This window comes from Nansenia antarctica, assembly GCF_963989245.1.
Source record: "Nansenia antarctica genome assembly, chromosome: 6".
NCBI lineage: Eukaryota > Metazoa > Chordata > Actinopteri > Argentiniformes > Microstomatidae > Nansenia > Nansenia antarctica.
Window position 1 is genome coordinate 32,466,589 of NC_137676.1, and position 22,095 is coordinate 32,488,683.

At 48.5% G+C, this 22,095-nt stretch overlaps 1 protein-coding gene across 1 annotated transcript; it reads right to left on the minus strand.

Annotated features, from left to right (window-relative positions):
- Nucleotides 1-4,375: 4,375 nt before the first annotated feature.
- Nucleotides 4,376-20,564, minus strand: LOC308160443 (vasopressin V2 receptor-like; the record flags this gene model as incomplete). Its single annotated transcript, XM_080534357.1, has 8 exons — nucleotides 4,376-4,560; nucleotides 9,096-9,299; nucleotides 10,938-11,056; nucleotides 11,112-11,152; nucleotides 11,212-11,280; nucleotides 14,464-14,610; nucleotides 16,897-17,142; nucleotides 20,280-20,564. The coding sequence occupies 8 exons, from the start codon at nucleotides 20,562-20,564 to the stop codon at nucleotides 4,376-4,378; spliced, it is 1,296 nt and encodes a 431-aa protein (XP_080390483.1).
- Between the last annotated feature and the right edge of the window lie 1,531 nt (nucleotides 20,565-22,095).

Genomic DNA, 22,095 nt, shown 5'->3' on the forward strand with positions numbered 1-22,095 from the left:
GCGTGAGGCGGCTTGATGTACAAGTACACCCCCCTGGACATGATGCTGGTATGTCGCAGGGTCTTACCCCCCACCACCCCACCAATCCAACCCTTAATGCTGAAAAACAAGCCGGGAGGCCTTGGGTACCATTATTAGTCTTTGGTACGACTCGGCCATGGATCAAGCTCACAACCTCCCATTCTCAGGGCGGAAACTCTAACCTCAAGGCCACTGAGCTGGTCATACAGGACACTGAGCTGGTCATACAGGACACTGTCACCAGTAGCCAAGCTTCAATGAAGCACGCCATGAAGTACGTAGGCTGAGACTTCAGGGCAGTGAAGCGGTGCAACCGCATAGCAGAGGCCTTAACGAGTTCGTTTTTTTTTTTATTGTTCTTTTACGTATTTTATTCATGGTTATTTGTTGTTATTATTGACATATTTAATGGTATGAATGATGCTCTATTCACATATAACAAATGACTTAATTGTGAAACACTTGTATCAATCAACTGTACACTCAATTTAAAATGGATTAAATTCAAAATAATCCACACACAATACCCCAGAACAACAAAGTGAAAACACGTTTTCCAAAATGTCAGTAAATGTTGAATACAAGAAATACCCCATGTACGTAAGTATTCAGACCCTTTGCTATGATACTCTTGAAATGTGCTCAAATGCAAAAATGTCATCTACAAATGACTCAATAAGTTGAATTGACTCCATCTTAATTCAAGGATAATAGTTCATGTAATTTTGGAATGAATATCTGTTTTTATAGGGTCTCTGATTTGCATAGGAATCAATTCCACACTGTGTAGATGATCTAGATACAGTATGTTAGATGTGGTCCTGGTTAGGGCTTGACGGGCCGTGACACTGGTCTGGATGCCCCGCTCTGCTGCCCCTCCCTGTCTGACTCATCTGTCTGTCCAGCTTCCTCATTCGTTACACTTTCTTTTTTTTCTCGTTAATCGAAAGACAAACAAAACAGAACTTCCCTCCTTTCTCTGTTCTCACTGTCCTCCCTCCTCCCCCTCTTCCTCTTTGTAATCAGATGGGCTTCGATAGGAGGCACAAACAAATGCAGATTCCCTTCCTGTGTGTGTGTGTGTGTGTGTGTGTCTGTCTGTCTGTCTGTCTGTCTGTCTGTCTGTATATCTATCTGTATGTGTCTGTGTGTATCTGTGAGCAGTGGCGGACTCGGGCTGTTTGAAGGGCAGGGGCGAAAAGAAAAAAAGGGCACCTACTGCACAACATGGGACCCCCATCAGTGCACATGGTCAAGTTTAGACCATTGGAAGGGCAGCCAATAGGGCACATCCTCTAATTTTGCCACTCAAAAGGGCACTTTAGTGCGATGTTTTTCAACTGTGGGTCACATGGTCAAATTTAGACTATTGGAGGGGCACCAATAGGGCACGTCCTCTCATTTTCGCCACTCAAAAGGGGCATTTTTGCCACTCAAAAGGGCACTTAAGAGAGACGTTTTTCAACCGTGGGGGCACCAGGAGGGACGGTTGCCCCCCCTGACTCCGCCAGTGTCTGTGAGTGTGTTTCACTAAGTCTATTATTAATTACAAATCTTCTTATCTCTGTCCCGATACACTCCTGTCTGTGTTCTATCCAATCACATTCTCCTGTCTGTGTTCTATCCAATCACATTCTCCTGTCTGTGTTCTATCCAATCACATTCTCCTGTCTGTGTTCTATCCAATCACATCCTCCTGTCTGTGTTCTATCCAATCACATTCTCCTGTCTGTGTTCTATCCAATCACATCCTCCTGTCTGTGTTCTATCCAATCACATCCTCCTGTCTGTGTTCTATCCAATCACATCCTCCTGTCTGTGTTCTATCCAATCACATTCTCCTGTCTGTGTTCTATCCAATCACATCCTCCTGTCTGTGTTCTATCCAATCACATCCTCCTGTCTGTGTTCTATCCAATCACATTCTCCTGTCTGTGTTCTATCCAATCACATCCTCCTGTCTGTGTTCTATCCAATCACATCCTCCTGTCTGTGTTCTATCCAATCACATCCTCCTGTCTGTGTTCTATCAAATCACATTCTCCTGTTTGTGTTCTATCCAATCACATCCTCCTGTCTGTGTTCTATCCAATCACATCCTCCTGTCTGTGTTCTATCCAATCACATCCTCCTGTCTGTGTTCTATCCAATCACATCCTCCTGTCTGTGTTCTATCAAATCACATTCTCCTGTTTGTGTTCTATCCAATCACATTCTCCTGTCTGTGTTCTATCCAATCACATCCTCCTGTCTGTGTTCTATCCAATCACATTCTCCTGTCTGTGTTCTATCCAATCACATCCTCCTGTCTGTGTTCTATCCAATCACATTCTCCTGTCTGTGTTCTATCCAATCACATCCTCCTGTCTGTGTTCTATCCAATCACATTCTCCTGTCTGTGTTCTATCCAATCACATTCTCCTGTCTGTGTTCTATCCAATCACATTCTCCTGTCTGTGTTCTATCCAATCACATTCTCCTGTCTGTGTTCTATCCAATCACATTCTCCTGTCTGTGTTCTATCCAATCACATTCTACTGCGTTTGTGTATCACAATGTTGATGATTGATTGTGATAAAGTGAATAGTAGTGTGATTATTTAAAATCCGAATACATTTTTATTTTTGAAAAATACAAAAAAGATACAAACAAATGAAAATAAAAAGCAGAAGTTGCCATTGAGAAAAAGCATCAATAACACTTGTTTCAAATAGATGTTTATTACAATATCTACAAAGTATTCATCCATATAAAACTACAGTATCGTCACTGAGATACTCTGCATGTATTCACTACTGGGTATACATTACGGATCTGACAGGAACATCTCATTACATACTGGTGCATCTCCAAAAATGTTTCATATCGTGTCATTATTTTCCGTAATTTAATTCCAAAAGTGAAACTTTAATATATTCTAGATTCATTACACATAAAGTGAAATATTTCAAGACTTTTCTGTTTTAATGTTGATGATTACGGCTTACAGCTCATGAAAATCCCAAATCCAGTATCTCGAAATATTACATAAGACCAATAAAAATATATATATATAACACAGAAATGTTGACCTTCTGAAAAGTATGTAAGTAAGTTCATTCATGCACTCAATACTTGGTCTGGGCTCCTTTTGCACGAATGACTGCATTAATGCGGCGTGGCATGGAGTCAATGGCACTGCTGAGGTGTTAGGGAAGCCCAGGTTGCTTTGATAGCGGCCTTCAGCTCATCTGTATTGTTGGGTCTGGTGTCTCTCATCTTCCTCTTAACAAACATAGATTCCCTCTATGGGCTTCAAGTCAGGCGAGTTGGCTGGCCAATCAAGCACAGCAATGCCATGGTAATTAAACCAGTTACTGGTTGTTTGGCACTGTGGGCAGGTGCCAAGTCCTGCTGGAAAATGAAATCAACATGACGTGCTCTAAGATCTCCTGGTAGACGGCTGCGTTGACTCTGGGCTTGATAAAACACAGTGGACCAACACCAGCAGATGACATGGCACCCCAAATCATCACGGACTGTGAAACTTCACACTGGACTTCAAGTAACCTGGATTCTGTGCATCTCCACTCTTCTTTTTGAATTAAATGAAAATGAAATGAAAATATTTCACTTTTCCACAATATAAATCTTTTTTGAGATGCACCTGTATATCATATTTGAATGTGATGCATACTATACATACGTTAGACTAGAGAAACAGAGAGAAGCAAAGACACACAGGAACGTAAAGGCACAGTAGACTAGATGTCTGTAGTTTAGCTGTGTGTGTGTGTGTGTGCGCACATTTGTGTGTGTGGATCTGTGTGTTTGAGTGCATTTGTGTGTGTGTGTGTCAGTGGATGGAGGTGTATGTGTGTGTGTGTGTGTCAGTGTATGGAGGTGTGTGTGTGTGTGTGTGTGTGTCAGTCTATGGAGTTGTGTGTGTGTGAGCAGTGGATGGAAGTGTGTGTGTGTGTGTGTGTCAGTGTATGGAGGTGTGTGTGTGTGTGTGTCAGTGGATGGAGGTGTGTGTGTGTGAGTCAGTGTACGGAGGTGTGTGTGTGTGTCAGTGTATGGAGGTGTGTGTGTGTCAGTGTACGGAGGTGTGTGTGTCAGTGTATGGAGGTGTGTGTGTGTGTGTGTCAGTGTACGTAGGTGTGTGTGTGTCAGTGTACGGAGGTGTGTGTGTGTGTGTCAGTGTACGTAGGTGTGTGTGTGTGTGTGTCAGTGTACGGAGGTGTGTGTGTGTGTGTCAGTGTACGGAGGTGTGTGTGTCAGTGTATGGAGGTGTGTGTGTGTGTGTGTGTGTGTGTGTGTATGGAGGTGTGTGTGTGTGTGTGTGTCAGTGTATGGAGGTGTGTGTGTGTGTGTGTCAGTGTATGGAGGTGTGTGTGACGGTGGACTCGCTGGGCAGGGAGCCGCGGCGCTGTGTCCGTCTGCAACAGAGCAGCAACACCTGCAGCTCCACGGACACGCTGCTGCTGAACGCTGAGTAGATCCACGGGTTGGAGCACGAGTTCAGACTGGCCAGCAGCATCAGGAGGGTGAACACTGCACCTACACACACACAGCATGAGGAGGGTGAACACAGCCCCTACACACACACACACACGCATGCATACAGACACACTGTGGCATCCCTCTCACTATCACGCACGCGTCGGGGGCGTCAGGACCGCGGAGCCAGCCCACAGACCGCCAGGCAGAGCCGCTGGTAGAAGACTCTGGCAGACCCTGGCTATTCGCACAGGCAGCTGTGCCCTGACCGGCCACCCCATATACATGGAGGAACACAACCCCATGGAAAGTGAGAGAGAGCTACGTTAGACCAGGACGCCACCAGGGTTATATTAACGGGTGTCATTTTATGTAACGGACCAGAGAGGAAGAGGAAGGGACGGACTACCCTTACCCCAGACGACTAGAGCGTGGTGCCAGTTCCAACGAACTGACGAGCCCGGCAGTGAGGCCTGAAGGAGCCGTCTTTCTGAGTGGGCGATGCCCAGCTCCTACCTAAGTTAGGAAGAAATATGGCGATGAGCCTAAAGATATCCACTGTCTTCTCACCTCCCTAGCTCAGGGGTTTTCAAAGTGTGAGGTGCGGAGCCTGTGTAAAATAACATTTGGTTTAATGTTTTTTAATGAAATGTGATTTTTTTTTTAAGACCAAAAAAAATTAAAGAAATAATGGGAGAGATGTATGCTAAATTTGAGGACATTGCAGGCTGTATTGCGTTCTATAAATTAAATAAATAATAATAATAATAAATAAATGTAGCCCTGCTTTATAGTTAGTCACGCGCCAAAACGTATGTTAGCAACGGATGTCTGGCTAGCAACGGATGTGAGAGAGAGTGTGAAAGAGCGTGAGAGAGTAAACATTTAAAAATGAAGAGGTTTCTGACACCAGCAGTGCCACAGCCTGAGCCTTCTGGCAGCAAACCAAAACGTAGGAAATACGATGAAGCGAATACGATTTACTGGATAGGTTCAAACGACATCCCACGACTGCAACGTCTCATTTGCAAAGAGGTGCTGGCTAACGACAGCATGAGAGATGAGACCCGCAAAACTCCGCCGCCATCTAGAAACTAAGCACAACGAGCTAGCATCCAAACCACCAGAGTTTTTCCAAAGGAAACTCGAAGCAATACGAGGAGAAAAGCGGGTCATTCAACAATTCAGTCAAACTAATGTCAAGGCTACTGAAGCATCATATCGGGTGGCATTACGCATTGCCAAAGCAGGTAAGCCGGTAAAGCAGGTAAGCCGCACACTCAGTGGCGGATTAACACATAGGCTTACCTAGGCTGCAGCCTAGGGCCACCACCACTAGGGGGCCACCTAACATTGGATCCCCCAAAAATATATTTTTTAAAATTAATAAATAATAAAATAACATAACAAATCCTGAGGCCCCCCTATATTTTCTATCCTGAGGCCCCCCTATATTTTCTATCCTGAGACCCCCCTATATTTTCTATAGTTTGATTCAAGAGAAATCTCGCGCATCTCATCTCACCAGTTTGAGTCAAGCAGGACGTATAGCCTAGGCTAAATTCGCCGGTCAAAGTTGCAAAAATTAAGCGGACGCACATTAGTGGGGCCAAAAAACAAAAAGAACTAATGAAAAAAGAACTAAATATAGCAAAGTTGCCCAAGATTTTAAAAAATGTTTTCTAATAATGCTGCTGCGCCTGCGACGACCAATGTTGTCGAGAATGAGAGCCACGAAACGGTCAGCTCTGGGTCGGGTGTCGCTAGCACTAGCAGCTCTGGGTCGGGTGTCGCTAGCACTAGCAGCTCTGGGTCGGGTGTCGCTAGCACTAGCAGCTCTGGGTCGGGTGTCGCTAGCACTAGCAGCTCTGGGTCGGGTGTCGCTAGCACTAGCAGCTCTGGGTCGGGTGTCGCTAGCACTAGCAGCTCTGGGTCGGGTGTCGCTAGCACTAGCAGCGCTGAGGCGAACATGGGGGGGAGATGCAGGCTGTCGAGGCTGAGCGCGGAGAAGAGAAGAGGCACTAACGTTACCACCACCAGCTGACAGTGACACTGATCCCGAGCAGGACAATCAAGAAGAGGAGGCAACACCACCACCAGGTCCAGACACAAATCCTACCACCACTTACAGCTCGGATCCTGGATTGTGGGATACAGTTGGTGAAGACATGAGAACATATTGGATTAAGATGGGGCCACAATGTTGTCAAAATAAAGATGCTAATGTCGCCGCTTCAGAAACACAGCACAAGCATCAGAAGAGGTATTTTTCAAAAACACTATTTAAAAGAAAACATTCAAATGGCGAAACCGTGCCTCGAGAATGGTTAATTTATTCACCTGCAAAAGGAAAAGTATTTTGTTTCGCATGTAAATTATTTGCAGACGGTGCTCATAAATCAGGACTCAAAACAGGCTACAATGACTGGAAAAACGCAGCAGTGTGTCTGGCTGAGCATGAAGGTTCCGAAAGCCACAGGAAAGCTATGCTATGTTATATATATATACATATGCTAAAGCTATGCTTTCCTATGTGATGCGCTGTGCTGTTGCTGGCTGTATTGACTCAGAACTAAAAAAGCAGTTTGACAACGAGTGTGCTTATTGGACAGATGTGTTAAAGCGAGTGGTTGTAGTGGTGAAGTTTCTTGCAGAGCGAGGATTACCATTGAGGGGACACTGTGAAACCTTTGGCCAGCCTTATAATGGGAATTTTATGGGTGTGTTGGAAGTGATCAGTGAGTTTGATCCATTCTTGAAAGCGCACATAGACAAATATGGAAATGCTGGCAAGGGAACCCCATCTTACCTCTCATCAACAACATGCTTAGAATTTATTGAATTGATGGGAGAGCATGTCCTAGCTGAGATAATCAGTCAGGTAAAAATAGCAAAGTACTTTTCAATCAGCGTCGACTCTACACCAGATGTTGCACACACAGACCAGCTCACATTCATCATACGATATGTGTCACCAGATGGATGCGTGGAGGAGCGTTTTCTCAAGTTTTTGCCAATTCAGAGTCATTCAGGGGAGTCACTTTATCAGTCTGTTCTTGGCGTTTTGGAAGAAATGGGCATTGACATCAATAACTGCCGAGGCCAATGTTATGACAATGCAGCCAACATGTCCGGCATTTACAGTGGTTTGCAAGCACGCATTAAGGAGATAAATAATTTGGCCGAGTGGGTACCCTGCGCAGCGCATACACTCAATTTAGTGGGAGTTGCCAGTGTAAATTGTTGCCCTGTGACAATGGAATTTTTACATTTTGTACAGACACTTTATAATTTTTGTTCCAAATCCACGGCGCGTTGGCAGATAATAACTGCGGGGCTAAATGTTATTGACAACAAGAGGCTGGAGACATTGAAAAGTTTGTCAGATACTAGATGGTCAGCACATGCGCAAAGCACTACACCAGAACTATGCCAAGATCCAAGAGTCACTGAATGATAACAAGTTACCTTTTCAGTGCATTTTTTATTGTTTGCATTATGTTATTAAAGCACAATGTGTTTTATGGTAAAGCATTATGAGTGGTGTGTGTGTGTGTGCAGGGTGCTCGTGAGTTGTGTATTTTGGGGAGGGGGAGGCTCGTGTATGGGGGGGGGGGCTCACACAAAGGAGTAGCCTAGGGCCACTGACCACCTTAATCCGCCACTGCGCACACTATGCTGCCACTAGTGCTGCCAGTTGCCAAGGAAATGTGTGCCATAATGATGGGAGAGACAGCAGCGGCTAAACTACACCCTATCAGACAGTACCGTGGCTCGCCTAGAATTGACGCCTTCTGAAACATTTGATTTGAAACGATGGACTCCACGATGGTTGTCTTTTTTAGTTCAGTACAACGTTTTTGATAGCTGGCACAACACTGTTGAATTGTCAGAGAAAAGTGTTATTATGCCGTTGGATTGGTGATTATACCTAGTGTTTAGTTAAAAGACATTGACAAAAAGTTTGACATGTGTCAAATAAACACAAATATAATTATTTTCAATGGATTCAGTCTTGCTGGATGGATTCTATGGATTCTATTTGACTGTTTTTGTTCTTTTTTCTTTTTTTTACTGGGGGGGGGGTGTATGTCACAATTCTCTTAGGGGGGGCTCACTGTCTTGGACTTTGAAAACCCCTGCTCTAGCTGGAGTGTGTGTACTATTCCCCGGGTCACAGTGAGAGGGTTGCCACAACATGTACATACATACACACACACACACATACAGACACATACACACACACACACACACACACACACACACAAAAACACAGAGGAAGTGTTCAGACTGGCCAGTTTGTGTGTGTGTGTGTGTGTGTGTGTGTGTGTGTGTCTTCAAGCGTGTCTGTGTCTGTGTCTGTGTGTGAGTGCGAGTATGTGTGTGTTTCTGTGTTTGTCTGCCTGTGTGTGTGTGTGTGTGTGTGTGTGTCTAGGTGTGTGTGTGTGTGTGTGTCTAGGTGTGTGTGTGTGTGTCTAGGTGTGTGTGTGTGTGTGTGTGTCTAGGTGTGTGTGTGTGTGTGTCTAGGTGTGTGTGTGTGTGTGTGTGTCTAGGTGTGTGTGTGTGTGTGTGTGTGTGTCTAGGTGTGTGTGTACCGTTGGGATGGGGAGTGGGGTCCCACGCGGCCCACAGCTGTACACTGAAGAAGGGGGTCCAGCAGACGGAGTAGACCACCACGATCACCAGGGTCATCTTGACCGTCTTAGACACAGCGGCTGACACCCCCCTCATTCTGGGGGCCGGGGGCCGGGCCACGGAGGAGCGGGCGGAGGGCATGGGTGGGTCCTGCTGGAGCTCATCTAGAACCAAAGCCAACAAGGTTCAGACCAGGGCCGGTTGTATAAAGATAGACCCAGTCTTAGACTTAGATCTCACTTTAAGTCAGTCTTGCTATAGACTCTAAAATGTTCCTGTTGCATAAAGCTAGCCTATGAATGACTACGGTAAGACTGACTTAGACCTGCCTGTCACGCAATGCATTCTAGGTAAAATAAGACACTTGACAGAAAAAAAAACATGGCGGCCAAAACAGCTACACCTAGCTACACCTAGCGGCGGAAGACCTGAGAGATCAACTCCCTTTTCTTCTGCTGAAAACATATATATATTGGAATATATAGTGTGGAGAAAAGTATACTGCTTAGCAGTTTTACCAGTGAAGTAGTTTACCGCGCTGGAGTTACCGTGTTAGCTAGCTACTAGCCCTGACTCGTTCCTATAGCAACACATCAAGCTTAGCCAGGGGTGGAAGGTGGCTAACTTTCTAACCTCAAAATAAGTCAGTCTTAATTAGACTGGTCTAACCTGAGAATACAAGTCTAGTCTAAGGCTTAGACCAGTCTTAATCTATCTTTATGCAACTGGCCCCAGGTGACTTTACCCCACACGCAAATGTTTTTATCCAGAATCTTTTTTTTATGTATTTTTAGGACGAGCAGAGACATTCCTCCACAGCTGCTGGAGCCAGGAGGGAACAAGGAAAAGCCCTTTGTTTTGTCGACAAGCGTCTCTGAAAACAATGTCAGAGCGTGATGATGTGTCGGCTCTCTGAGAATGTTGTCAGTTTGGTCACTTTCGCGAGGAGGAAGAGTCATTCCATGTGGTGTATGTGTGTGTGTGTGTGTGTGTGTGTGTGTGTGTGTGTGTGTGTGTGTGTGTGTGTGTGTGTGTGTGTCTGTGTGTGGCAGAATGATCCGGAATTGTTTTCATCCATTTTTTTTTTTTTTTTTTTTTCTGAGTGGGGCAGTCCCACTCATATTTGTCATTTTATTGGACAGATATAGTGAAGATACAAAGGAAAGTAAGGAGAAGAGGGCATGCCAGCAGGGCATGCGCCGGATTCTAACCCATGCCGACATGGGCATATGTGTGCACTGTAGACCACGGTGCTGGACCACTGGACCACCCCAGGTGATGGTGCTAGATCACTGGACCACCCCAGGTCATGGTGCTAGATCACTGGACCACCCCAGGCCATGGTGCTAGACCACTGGACCACCCCAGGCCATGGTGCTAGACCACTGGACCACCCCAGGCCATGGTGCTAGATCACTGGACCACCCCAGGCCATGGTGCTAGACCACTGGACCACCCCAGGCCATTGTGCTAGACCACTGGACCACTCCAGGCCATGGTGCTAGACCACTGGACCACTCCAGGCCATGGTGCTAGACCACTGGACCACCCCAGGCCATGGTGCTAGACCACTGGACCACGCCAGGTCATGGTGCTAGACCACTGGACCACCCCAGGCCATGGTGCTAGACCACTGGACCACCCCAGGCCATGGTGCTAGACCACTGGACCACCCCAGGCCATAGTGCTAGACCACTGGACCACCCCAGGCCACACCGATCAGGAATTCTTAAAGGACTCTGGAGAGGAATAACGGGACTCTCTTCACCGTCACTGTCTGTCGTCTCACTGGAGCAGCTCACCGGAGTAGACGGGGTCGTGGGCGTGGCCTTCGTAGCGGTTGCCCGGCAGGGGAGCGAGAGGAAGGTGGAGGTGTGACGTGGGGCCGGGGTCGACGCCGCCGAGGTCGTCTCCATGATTACTGAACGGGGTGCGAGGACCATTGAGGGACAGGCACACCCCTCTACGGGCCTTGCCTCCTCCCCCTCCCCCTCCCCTGCGGTGGTCCCGTTGCATTCTGGGAAAGCAGAGGGAGACGGAGGGAGAGATGGGGAAGGAGGAGGAGGAGAGGGAGACGGAGGCGGGGGAGAGGCGCCGCTCCGACTTCAGATAAGGGTTGTCGTGGATCTCCCTGAAGATACGAATCTGAGAGAGAGAGAGAGAGAGAGACAGAGAGAGAGAGAGAGAGAGAGAGAGAGAGGGTGAGAGAGAGTAGTATCAGTGACAGAGTGAGATATAGAAAGAGAGAGAAGGAGAGAGAGAGAGAGTAGTATCAGTGACAGAGTGAGAAAGAGTAAGATATATAAGCTACATGCTTGTAAAATAGAGCTCAGGGCAGCTGAGAGGAAATGGAGAAAAAACAGCCTCCCTGATGACCTTAACCTTTATCACTCTCTCCTCTCCAACTACGCCTCCTCTGCTTCAGCTTCCTAAAGCATCCTACTATCATTCCAAAATACATTCTTCTACCTCTAATCCTAGAAAACTGTTCTCCACATTCTCCTCACTCCTCAACCCACCTCCTCCCCTTCCTCCTTCCTCCCAGTCTGCCGATGACTTTGTCACCTACTTCGAAAAGAAGGTTGATGACATTAGCAGCACCTTTCACCCTCCTCCTACTAACTCTGCTCACAACCCTTCCAGACCTTCTGCTCTACACTCGGTTTCTGGCCTATCATCTTTTCCCCCCCTCTTCCCTGAGGAGATTCTCACACTGATCACATCCAAGCAGGCAACCACCTGCCCTCTCGATCCCATCCCCTCCCCTCTTCTCCAATCAATTTTCTCCTTCCTTACCTCACCACCGTAATCAACTCCTCCTTATCCACAGGATCTGACCTGGCTGCCTTCAAGATAGCCGGTCAAGCCTCTCCTCAAGAAACCAACCCTTGACCCGTCCTCTGTCCACAACTACAAACCGGTATCCCTTCTCTCGTTCCCTTCCAAAACCCTTGAACGTGCAGCATCTAAACAACTCACTGACTATCTCCAGAAGATGGAACATCTGGACCCCCACCAATCCGGCTTCAAGGCTGGGCACTCCACCGAGACTGCTCTCCTTGCTGTCATGGAGGCCCTCCACTCTGCTCAAGCTTCTTCCCTATCCTCTGTTCTCATTCTTCAGGACCTGTTGCCTTCGACACAGTCAACCACCAGATTCTTCTCTCCATCCTCTCAGAACTTCTCTCCATCCTCTCAGAACATCTCCTCACATGGGTTCTCCTACCACAGCTACGCAGATTACGCTTAACTCTTCCTGTCCTTCCCCCCCTCTGACCTACATGTGGCAACACGTGTCTCTGCATGTCTCACTGACATCTCTACATGGATGTCAGCCCACCATCTCAAACTCAACCTTAACAAGACTGAGCTACTCTTCATCCCTGGGAAAGCCCTCTCCAAGACTTCTCAATCACAGTGGAGAACTCTACTGTAACCCCCTCCCAGACAGCCAAGAACCTTGGAGTGATCCTAGACAATCGCCTATCCTGTGCGGAGAACATCGCAGCGGCAGCACGCTCCTGCAGAGTCTTCCTTTACAACAGGGGTCACCAACTACATTTGTCCAAGGGCCAGAATTTTTCTAAGCTTACATTGTGGGGGCCGGCCTTATTTTTATTTATTTAATTTAGGCATAATTAGCATATTATTGTTTAATATCTTCACTTTCTTACAAAATGTATGTTATTAATTTATTATCAGTGTTAACAGACTCCTGACACCTATACTGCAGCCAGCCACTAGAGGGCGATCAAGATATTTTGGCTTCACTTCATTGTAATCATTTTCAGTTATCAATCAAGCAAAATGTCACTCTCAATGAACCTGAAGCGTAAAATTGATGTGGAAAAACGCAGCTTTAATGAGGAATGGACTGACAAGTACGCATTCAGATTGCCAACATTTAGTAACGCAAAACCTGTATGCCTCATCTGCACTGAAGCAGATTATTAGCAGAACGTTATCTGAACGAGAGGGCAACTAGTGCATCTCTCCGGGCTGTCTGGGTTCTACAAGCATAACAAGCCATTTACCTCATTCATGTTTTGACTGAGAAGTTAGTTGTTATTTAAGTCACTATAATGTGCATGTGAAAAAAGAGCCTATAACACGAAATGTTAAACAAGAGCATGTGAAAAAAACACGACATTTTAAATAGGCCTACGAGTATGTGAAAAACAACAACAACAACAACGAAATGTTAAATGAGAGCTATGAGTGTGTCCCCATCCTTGCATGCGAATAGGTGCTACGTCTGCCGAATTCCATTTAAAAGACGGGAATTAGTTTCAGCTTTGCTACTGCTATTTAGATGCAAGGTTGCAGCTTTGTGAATGAGTTAGGTCTGAATCGTCCTGCATTGGAAGAACGATATGAATCTATGCTATGGCCACGTTCGTAAATTCGCTCTGAGAGAGTCAGAGCGTCCACGTGACTGCCTCTAGTCGAATCAAATTACTTGGTTCCATGACGACGTTGAATCCAGTGTGCGCTCCAACGAATTTACGAACGCGCCCTATATGTTCTAAACGGTATTTCCCTCCTCACATTTTCTGAATTAATTAATATTTAAAAAACATAAATATTCCACGGGCTTGGGTGGGCCGCATCCGGCCCGCGGGCCGGCTGTTGGTGATCCATGCTTTACAACATCAGAAGGATACGACCATTCCTCACCAGAGAAGTAGCGCAACTCCTGACCCAGTCACTGGTCATCTCCCGCCTTGACTACTGCAATGCACTCCTGGCCAGGCTCCCTGCCTCCGCCATCAGACCTCTGCAGCTCATCCAGAATGCTGCTGCCCGTCTGGTGTTTAACCTCCCCAAATCTTCTCATGTCACCCCCCTCCTTCGCACCCTTCACTGGCTCCCGATAGCAGCTCGCATCAGATTCAAGACCCTGGTGCTTGCCCACCTGGCAGCAAAAGGGACAGACCCTGCATACCTGTAGGCAATGGTCACCCCCCAAACTTCAGCCCGTGCACTCCGCTCCTCCACCTCTGCTGGCCGACTGGTCCCCCCACCCCTACGCCAACACGGCAGTCGCGCTGCCTGGTCACGTCTCTTCACTACACTGGCTCCCCGCTGGTGGAATGAGCTGCCCACGGCTGTCAGAACTGCAGAGTCACTACCCATCTTCCGTCGGAGACTGAAGATCCACCTCTTCAGGCTACACCTTAACTGCTCCTTCTGAGACATCTACTAATCCCAGCACTGGGTCTCCTGAGACACCTGCTTCTCCCCTATACTGTGCCTCCTAAGACTGCCCCCCTTGTACTGTCTCTCCAGTGTCTATATTAAAACAAAAAAAATGGGAGGAAGACTGACCTGGCAGACAGTGATGATGAGGAGGGGGAGGAGGAACACGGACAGGGTCATCCAGGTCACGTAGGCCTTCAGGCCCCACGGCTCCACAAAGTGTCCCCAACACTCAAACACACCTGGAGCCACCTCAGAACGGGAGAAGATAAACACCTGGAGATGGAGGGGGGAGGGAGGGAGGGAGGGGGGAGGTTGTGGTAGAGGAAGAATGAGAAAGAAGATGACCGGAAGAGAGAGAGAGAGAGAGGAGTGTGGATGCGGTAAGGAGAGGGAGAGAGAGAGAGGAGTGTGGAGGTGGTAAGGAGAGGGAGAAAGAGAGAGAGAGAGGAGTGTGGAGGTGGTAAGGAGAGGGAGAGGGAGAGAGAGGAGTGTGGATGTGGTAAGGAGACAGAGAGAGAGAGAGAGAGAGAGAGAGAGAGAGGAGTGTGGATGTGGTAAGGAGAGGGAGAGAGAGAGAGAGAGACAGAGAGAGAGGAGTGTGGAGGTGGTAAGGAAATGGAGAGAGAGAGAGGAGTGTGAATGTGGTAAGGAGAGGGAAAAAGAGAGAGAGAGGAGTGATGAGGTGGTAAGGAGACGGAGAGAGAGAGAGAGAGAGAGAGAGAGAGAGAGAGAGAGGAGTGTGGATGTGGTAAGGAGAGAGAGAGAGGAGTGTGGAGGTGGTAAGGAGAGAGAGAGAGGAGTGTGGATGTGGTTAGGAGAGAGAGAGAGAGAGAGAGAGAGAGAGAGAGAGAGAGGAGTGTTGAGGTGGTAAGGAGAGGGAGAGAGAGAGGAGTGTGGAGGTGGTAAGGAGAGAGTGAGAGAGGAGTGTGGATGTGGTAAGGAGGGAGAGAGGGAAAGAGGTTGTGGAGGTGGTAAGGAGAGGGAGAGGGACAGAGAGAGAGAGAGAGAGAGAGAGAGAGAGAGAGGAGTGTGGATGTGGTAAGGAGGGAGAGAGGGAAAGAGGTTGTGGTAGAGGAAGAATGAGAAAGAAGATGAGAGACTAGGTTTAGCCACCAGCAGTGTTAGGATTCACTGTGTGTGTGTGTGTGTGTGTGTGTGTGTATGTTTTTGTTTGTGTGTAGAAGGGTGTGTAAGCACTACCGGTCAAAGGTTTTAGAACACTTAAATGTTTCTAGTTTTTTACATTTATTTAGTTAAAATGCAAAAAAAGGAGAAGAAAAAATCACTCAATGAGTTGTATTGAGTCCATCTTAATGCAAGGATAATAGTTTATATCATTTTGAAATTAGAATTTTAGAGTGTCTGATTTGCAAAGGGATCAACTACACACTGTGTGGATCAGGTTGTCATTATAAATTGAGCAAATGGAGAGGAACAAAACTGCTCAGGAATGTGACCCTGAGGCCTGGGGAGACTTACAAAAATCTACGAAGTTGAATGGTGGAGAGGAAAAAGCACAGTGGTCTAGGACAACATAATCTCAGTCAGTCTTGGTCTATATGTTATAGTTACTATAGTTAGTGGCCATACAGAATCCCTTAATGGAAAATAATCTATCTTATGTCGATAATTGTGTTGCCAACAATGAATTCAAGTGATACTGCAAAGAAACTGGCTGGAAATGTGATTTATTTGGCTTTACTGCAAAACATTAAGTTTAGTGCAAATCCATGCAATACAGTTTCTGCACCATCTCTCGTGTGAAGAATAGTGGTAGCTATGCACTTGTGTGCGTGTGTGTGTGTGTGTGTGTGTGTGTGTGTGTGTGCATGCACTAGTGTGTGTGAGGAGAGAGATGGAGAGAATTGAGTTAGGGAGACAGCGGTCTTGTATAGCCCTACTTCTAAATCACGTTGTTCTCAGAGCGATGGGTGTGTGTGTGTGTGTGTGTGTTTGTGTGTGTGTACGTGTGCATGCGTGTGTGTGTCTGTGTCTGTCTGTGTGTGTGTGTCTGTCTGTCTGTGTGTGTGTGTCTGTGTATGCGTGTCTGTGTCTGTGTGTGTCTGTGTCCGTGTGTCTGTGCCTGTGTCTGTGTCTGTGCCTGTGTGTCTGTGTCCGTGTGTCTGTGTCTGTGTCTGTGTCTGTGCCTGTGTGTCTGTGTCCGTGTGTCTGTGCCTGTGTGTCTGTGTCTGTGTCTGTGTCCGTGTGTCTGTGTCCATGTCCGTCTGTGTGTCTGTGTGTGTGTGCGTGTGTCTGTGTCTGTGTCCATGTCCGTGTCTGTGTGTCCGTGTCCGTGTCTGTGTCTGTGTCTGTGTCCGTGTCCGTCTGTGTGTCTGTGTGTCCATGACTGTGTGTCTGTGTCTATGTCCGTGACTGTGTGTCTGTGTCTGTGTCCGAGTCTGTGTCTGTGTCTGTGTCTGTGTCCGAATCTGTGTCTGTCTGTGTCTGTGTCCGTGTGTGTGTCTGTGTCTGTGTCTGTGTGTCTGTGTCCGTGTCCGTGTCTGTGTCCGTCTGTGTGTCTGTGTCTGTGTCTGTGTGTGTGTGTGTGCGTGTGTGTACCTGTGGCAGGCTGAGTAGTAGAGACAGGCCCCAGGCCAGCAGGATGAGGGAGTTCCAGCGCTGGGTGCCCCCGCCGCGGTAGGCCTTCAGGGGGCAGCAGATGGCGTAGTGGCGGTCCAGCGTCATGGCGACGATCATGTAGGAGGAGGCGAACATGCCCAGGACCTGCAGGTACTTCACCAGGCGGCACAGGAAGTCAGGACCGGGGAGGTGACCCGTAACGTCCCACACTAACTGAGGTAACACCTGGGAGAGGGGGGGGGGGGGGGGGGGGAGGGAGAGGGGGAGGGAAAGAGAGAGAGAGAGAGAGAGAAAGGGGGGGGTGGGGGAGAGAGAGAGAGAAGGAGGGGGGGAGAGGGAGGGAGAGAGAGAGAGCGAGGGGGGGGGGGGGGGGGAGATGGAGAGAACTGAGTTAGGGAGACAGCGGTGGTCTCGTATAGCCCCTACTTCTAAATCCCTAAATCCTTGTTATTCTCAGAGCGATGGGAGAACACGCCCGCCATTTCATTGGATCTTACGTTCCGAGGCCCCTCCCCCTCCCCACCCGCCCTGTAGAACGGTAGCTTGTCGCTGTAGGACACTGTTCAGACACTCAGAGAGCTGGAGGACACTGTTCAGACACTCCGAGAGTTGTAGGACACTGTTCAGACACTCAGAGAGCTGGTGGACACTGTTCAGACACTCAGAGAGTTGTAGGACACTGTTCAGACACTCAGAGAGTTGTAGGACACTGTTCAGACACTCAGAGAGTTGTAGGACACTGTTCAGACACTCAGAGAGCTGGAGGACACTGTTCAGACACTCAGAGAGCTGGAGGACACTGTTCAGACACTCAGAGAGCTGGAGGACACTGTTCAGACACCCAGATAGTTGTAGGACTCTGTTCAGACAACGACCCGCAAAGTCCCATGGCCACAGCCTGCTATGAGGCCACCCATGTCTGGACATCATTATAGTATAGAAACATGTTCCGAAAAAACACACAAAACGGTGCTATATAACTATAATCAGGAGTAAACTATATATATATATAATCTTTCCCTCCCTCCCTCTCTCCCTCTCTCTCTCCCCCCCTCCCTCTCTGCATCTCTCCCTCCCTCCCTCTCTCCCTCTTTCCCTCCCTCTCTCCCTGCACCTCTCCTTCTCTCCCTCCCCCCCCCCCCCCCCCCCCCCCCCCACCACCACTGTCTCTCTGCACCTGAACTCTGAACAATGCGTGAACAACAGGGGAAAATGTGACCATGAGAACAGAGAGGATTACAACAGAGCAGAGAGAGGAGGAGCAGGAGCAGAGAGAGGAGCAGGAGCAGAGAGAGGAGCAGGAGCAGAGAGAGGAGCAGGAGCAGAGGGAGGAGGAGGAGCAGAGAGAGGAGCAGGAGCAGAGAGAGGAGCAGGAGCAGAGAGAGGAGCAGGAGCAGAGGGAGGAGGAGGAGCAGAGAGAGAGAGGAGCAGGAGCAGAGAGAGGAGCAGGAGCAGAGGGAGAGAGGAGGAGCAGAGAGAGAGAGGAGCAGGAGCAGAGAGAGGAGCAGGAGCAGAGGGAGAGAGGAGCAGGAGCAGAGAGGAGGAGCAGAGAGAGGAGGAGCAGGAGCAGAGAGAGGAGCAGGAGCAGAGAGAGGAGCAGAAGCAGAGGGAGAGAGGAGGAGCAGAGAGAGAGAGGAGCAGAGAGAGAGAGGAGCAGAAGCAGAGGGAGACAGGAGGAGCAGAGGGAGAGAGGAGCAGGAGCAGAGAGAGAGAGGAGCAGGAGCAGAGGGAGAGAGGAGGAGCAGAGAGAGAGAGGAGCAGAGAGAGAAAGGAGGAGGAGCAGAGAGAGGAGGAGGAGCAGAGAGAGGAGGAGGAGCAGAGAGAGGAGGAGGAGCAGAGAGAGAAGGAGCAGAGAGAGGAGGAGGAGAGAGAGGAGCAGAGAGAGGAGGAGGAGCAGAGAGGAGGAGAGAGAGAGGAGGAGGTGAGAGAGGAAGGAGCAGAGAGAGGAGGAGAGAGAGGAGGAGTAGAGAGAGGAGGAGCAGAGAGAGGAGGAGGAGGAGCAGAGAGAGGAGGAGGAGCAGAGAGGAGGAGAGAGAGGAGAAGAGAGAGAAGGAGGAGCAGAGAGGAGGAGAGAGAGGAGCAGAGAGAGGAGGAGGAGAGACAAGAGGAGGAGAGAGAGGAAGGAGCAGAGAGAGGAGGAGAGCGAGGAGGAGGAGAGAGAGGAGGAGGAGAGAGAGGAAGGAGCAGAGAGAGGAGGAGAGAGAGGAGGAGGAGAGAGAGGAGGAGGAGAGAGAGGAAGGAGCAGAGAGAGGAGGAGCAGAGGAGGAGGAGGAGCAGAGAAAGGAGGAGCAGAGAGAGGAGCAGACAGATGAGGAGAGAGAGGAGGAGGAGGAGAGAGAGGAGGAGAAGAGAGAGGAGAAGGAGAGAGAGAGAGAGGAGGAGGAGAGAGAGAGAGGAGGAGGAGAGAGAGGAGGAGGAGAGAGAGGAGGAGCGAGAGGAGGAGGAGCAGAGAGAGCAGAGAGAGGAGGAGCAGAGAGAGGAGGAGCAGAGAAAGGAGGAGGAGCAGAGAATCATTTCGGTATGAATTTTGCTCGTCCAGAAAGGCAATTTACATATGATGCCTTACCTCCAGCTGTCAGTCTCTACCTCACCTCCTCCTGTCAGTCTCTACCTCACCTCCACCTGTCAGTCTCTACCTCACCTCCACCTGTCAGCTAGGGTTAGGGTTAGTAATCAGGCTAGCTAGGGTTAGGGTTAGTAATCAGGCTAGCTAGGGTTAGGGTTAATCATCAGGCTAGCTAGGGTTAGGGTTAATCATCAGGCTAGCTAGGGTTAGGGTTAATCATCAGGCTAGCTAGGGTTAGGGTTAATCATCAGGCTAGCTAGGGTTAGGGTTAATAATCAGGCTAGCTAGGGTTAGGGTTAATCATCAGGCTAGCTAGGGTTAGGGTTAATCATCAGGCTAGCTAGGGTTAGGGTTAATAATCAGGCTAGCTATCATGGACAGACATTTCCCCTGCTGATTACTGAGCACTGGATGTACTTAGGCCTCAAGATCACGTCATCAGACACTGAAAAAAAGCACCAAAAAATGTTGCATTCCTACTCTGGACTTCCGTAATTATTTCTAAATCTAAAAGTCTGTCTGAGTGTGTGTCTGTGTATGTCTGTCTGTGTGTGTGTCTGTGTGTGCGTGTGTGTGTGTGTGTGTGTGTCTGTATGCGTGTCTGTGTGTGTGTGTGTGTGTGTGTGTGTGTCTGTGTCTGTCTGTGTGTGTGTGTGTGTGTGTGTGTCTGTGTGTGTGTCTGTGTCTGTGTGTGTCTGTGTGTGTGTGTGTGTGTGAGTCTGTGAGTCTGTGTGTGTGTGTGTGTGTGTGTGAGTCTATGTCTGTGTGTGTGTGTGTGTGTGTGTGTGTGTGTTACCTGGAACAGCGCCACCACGAGGTCAGCCAGACAGAGGTTGAACATGAACTGGTGGAGGGGGGTGTGGTGCCGTCTCCTCCTTAGCAACACCACCAACACCAGCCCGTTGCCGAGCAACGCCATCGCCAGGATGACCGCCAACACCGCCACCTCCACGGTTGCCAGCGCTGCGTCACGCTCCATCGCCCCGGAAACCACCGGGGTCACCGACACCAGGGCCCCGCCCCCCAGACCGGCCGACACGTTGGCCGGAGCTGAGTCTGTTACCAAGGAGACGGACGACATGCCTAGGAGAGGGAGGAGAGCTGACGAGAGAAGGGATGAAGAGAGAGAGAGAGAGAGAGAGAGAGAGAAAGAGAGGGATGAAAGAAAGTGACAGCGAAGAGAAATGTCAGTAGGAAGTAACTTCGGAGGGTTAGGTTATAGGCCATGCTAGGATGGTAAACGGCCTCTCATTCATCCATTCACACACACACATTCACACACCCATTCACACACACATTCACACACACATTCACACACACATTCACACACCGACGGCAGCAAGCTACCATGCAAGACGCCGGCCGGCCCGCTCATCAGGAGCAATTTGGGATTCAGTGTCTTGCCCGAGGACACCTCGACATGTGGTGTCCTGCTCTTGGAGGGTAAACCCCCCCCCCTCGACACCTGAAACACTGTTACTGGACCTCAGCTTCAACCAATGGGAGCCCGCCAACAACCTCTGGGTTGGTTCATCATCAGACTACTGACCAATACTTTGAAATGTAAAGAGTTCCGTCATCAGAGAGACGCTAGAGACATGAGCGCGTGTGTGTGTGTGTGTGTGTGTGTGTGTGTGTGCGTTCGTGCGTGCGAGTGTGCACGTGTGTGTGTTGATATTACCAAAGCATGGATTACTCTTTTTCCATAGAAGCCTAAAAATAATAAACAGTTTTCTAAGAAATACCATTTTGGGACGAGGGTTGTGTATTTGTGGGTGGGGGGGGGGTGGTCCAGTGTTCAGATGTGGTGGAAGCACATCGTAGCCCAGCTGGTAGCCGGCACTGTTTATCACATGAGATTAGTAGCCAAATCATTGACCTCATTAAGACCTGTCTGTTAATATTAGAGTTAGAACTGTGTAAACACATCATTGTGTAAACAGTCAGAGTCGACTCTCATAAACATCCTATAGATGACTTTGTCCTGAACTCCTGAACTGTGTGCACAGGCGAGAGAGAGAGAGAGAGAGAGAGAGAGAGAGAGAGAGAGAGGGAGAGAGAGAGAGAGAGAGGGGGGGGGGGGGGGGGGGTAGAGTGGGAGAAAGTAACTCTATATCCCTGTAACCCTGACTCTAGTCTAACCCCTGCACTGCCCTAACATTATGATTGGCACAAATGATCAATATTACCAAACTATTCACAAAAGGTTCCTTCAACTATACACCATGATAAAACTGGCTCCCCGCTTGGTGGAACGAGCTTCCCACTGCTGTCAGAACTGCAGAATCACTCCCCATCTTCCGCCGTAGACTGAAGACCTTCCGTCTCTTCTGGCTACATCTTAACTGTCCCCTCCTGAGACATCTACTTACCCTCTACCCCCCCCTGTGTCATAATAAAAATAAATCTTCCTTCTTCTAGCACGACGACTGCCAATGGCCCCTGGCCTGAGCATAGATTAGTTTTTCCTGCTATGACTGGAGGATAGATGATTCACTTACTTAATCAAATGCATTTGTTGTAAGTCACTTTGGTCAAAGCCGTCTGCTAAATGCCAAAAATGTAAAATGTAAATATTTTTTTTTAATGTTTTCATGTATCACTCTTATTTC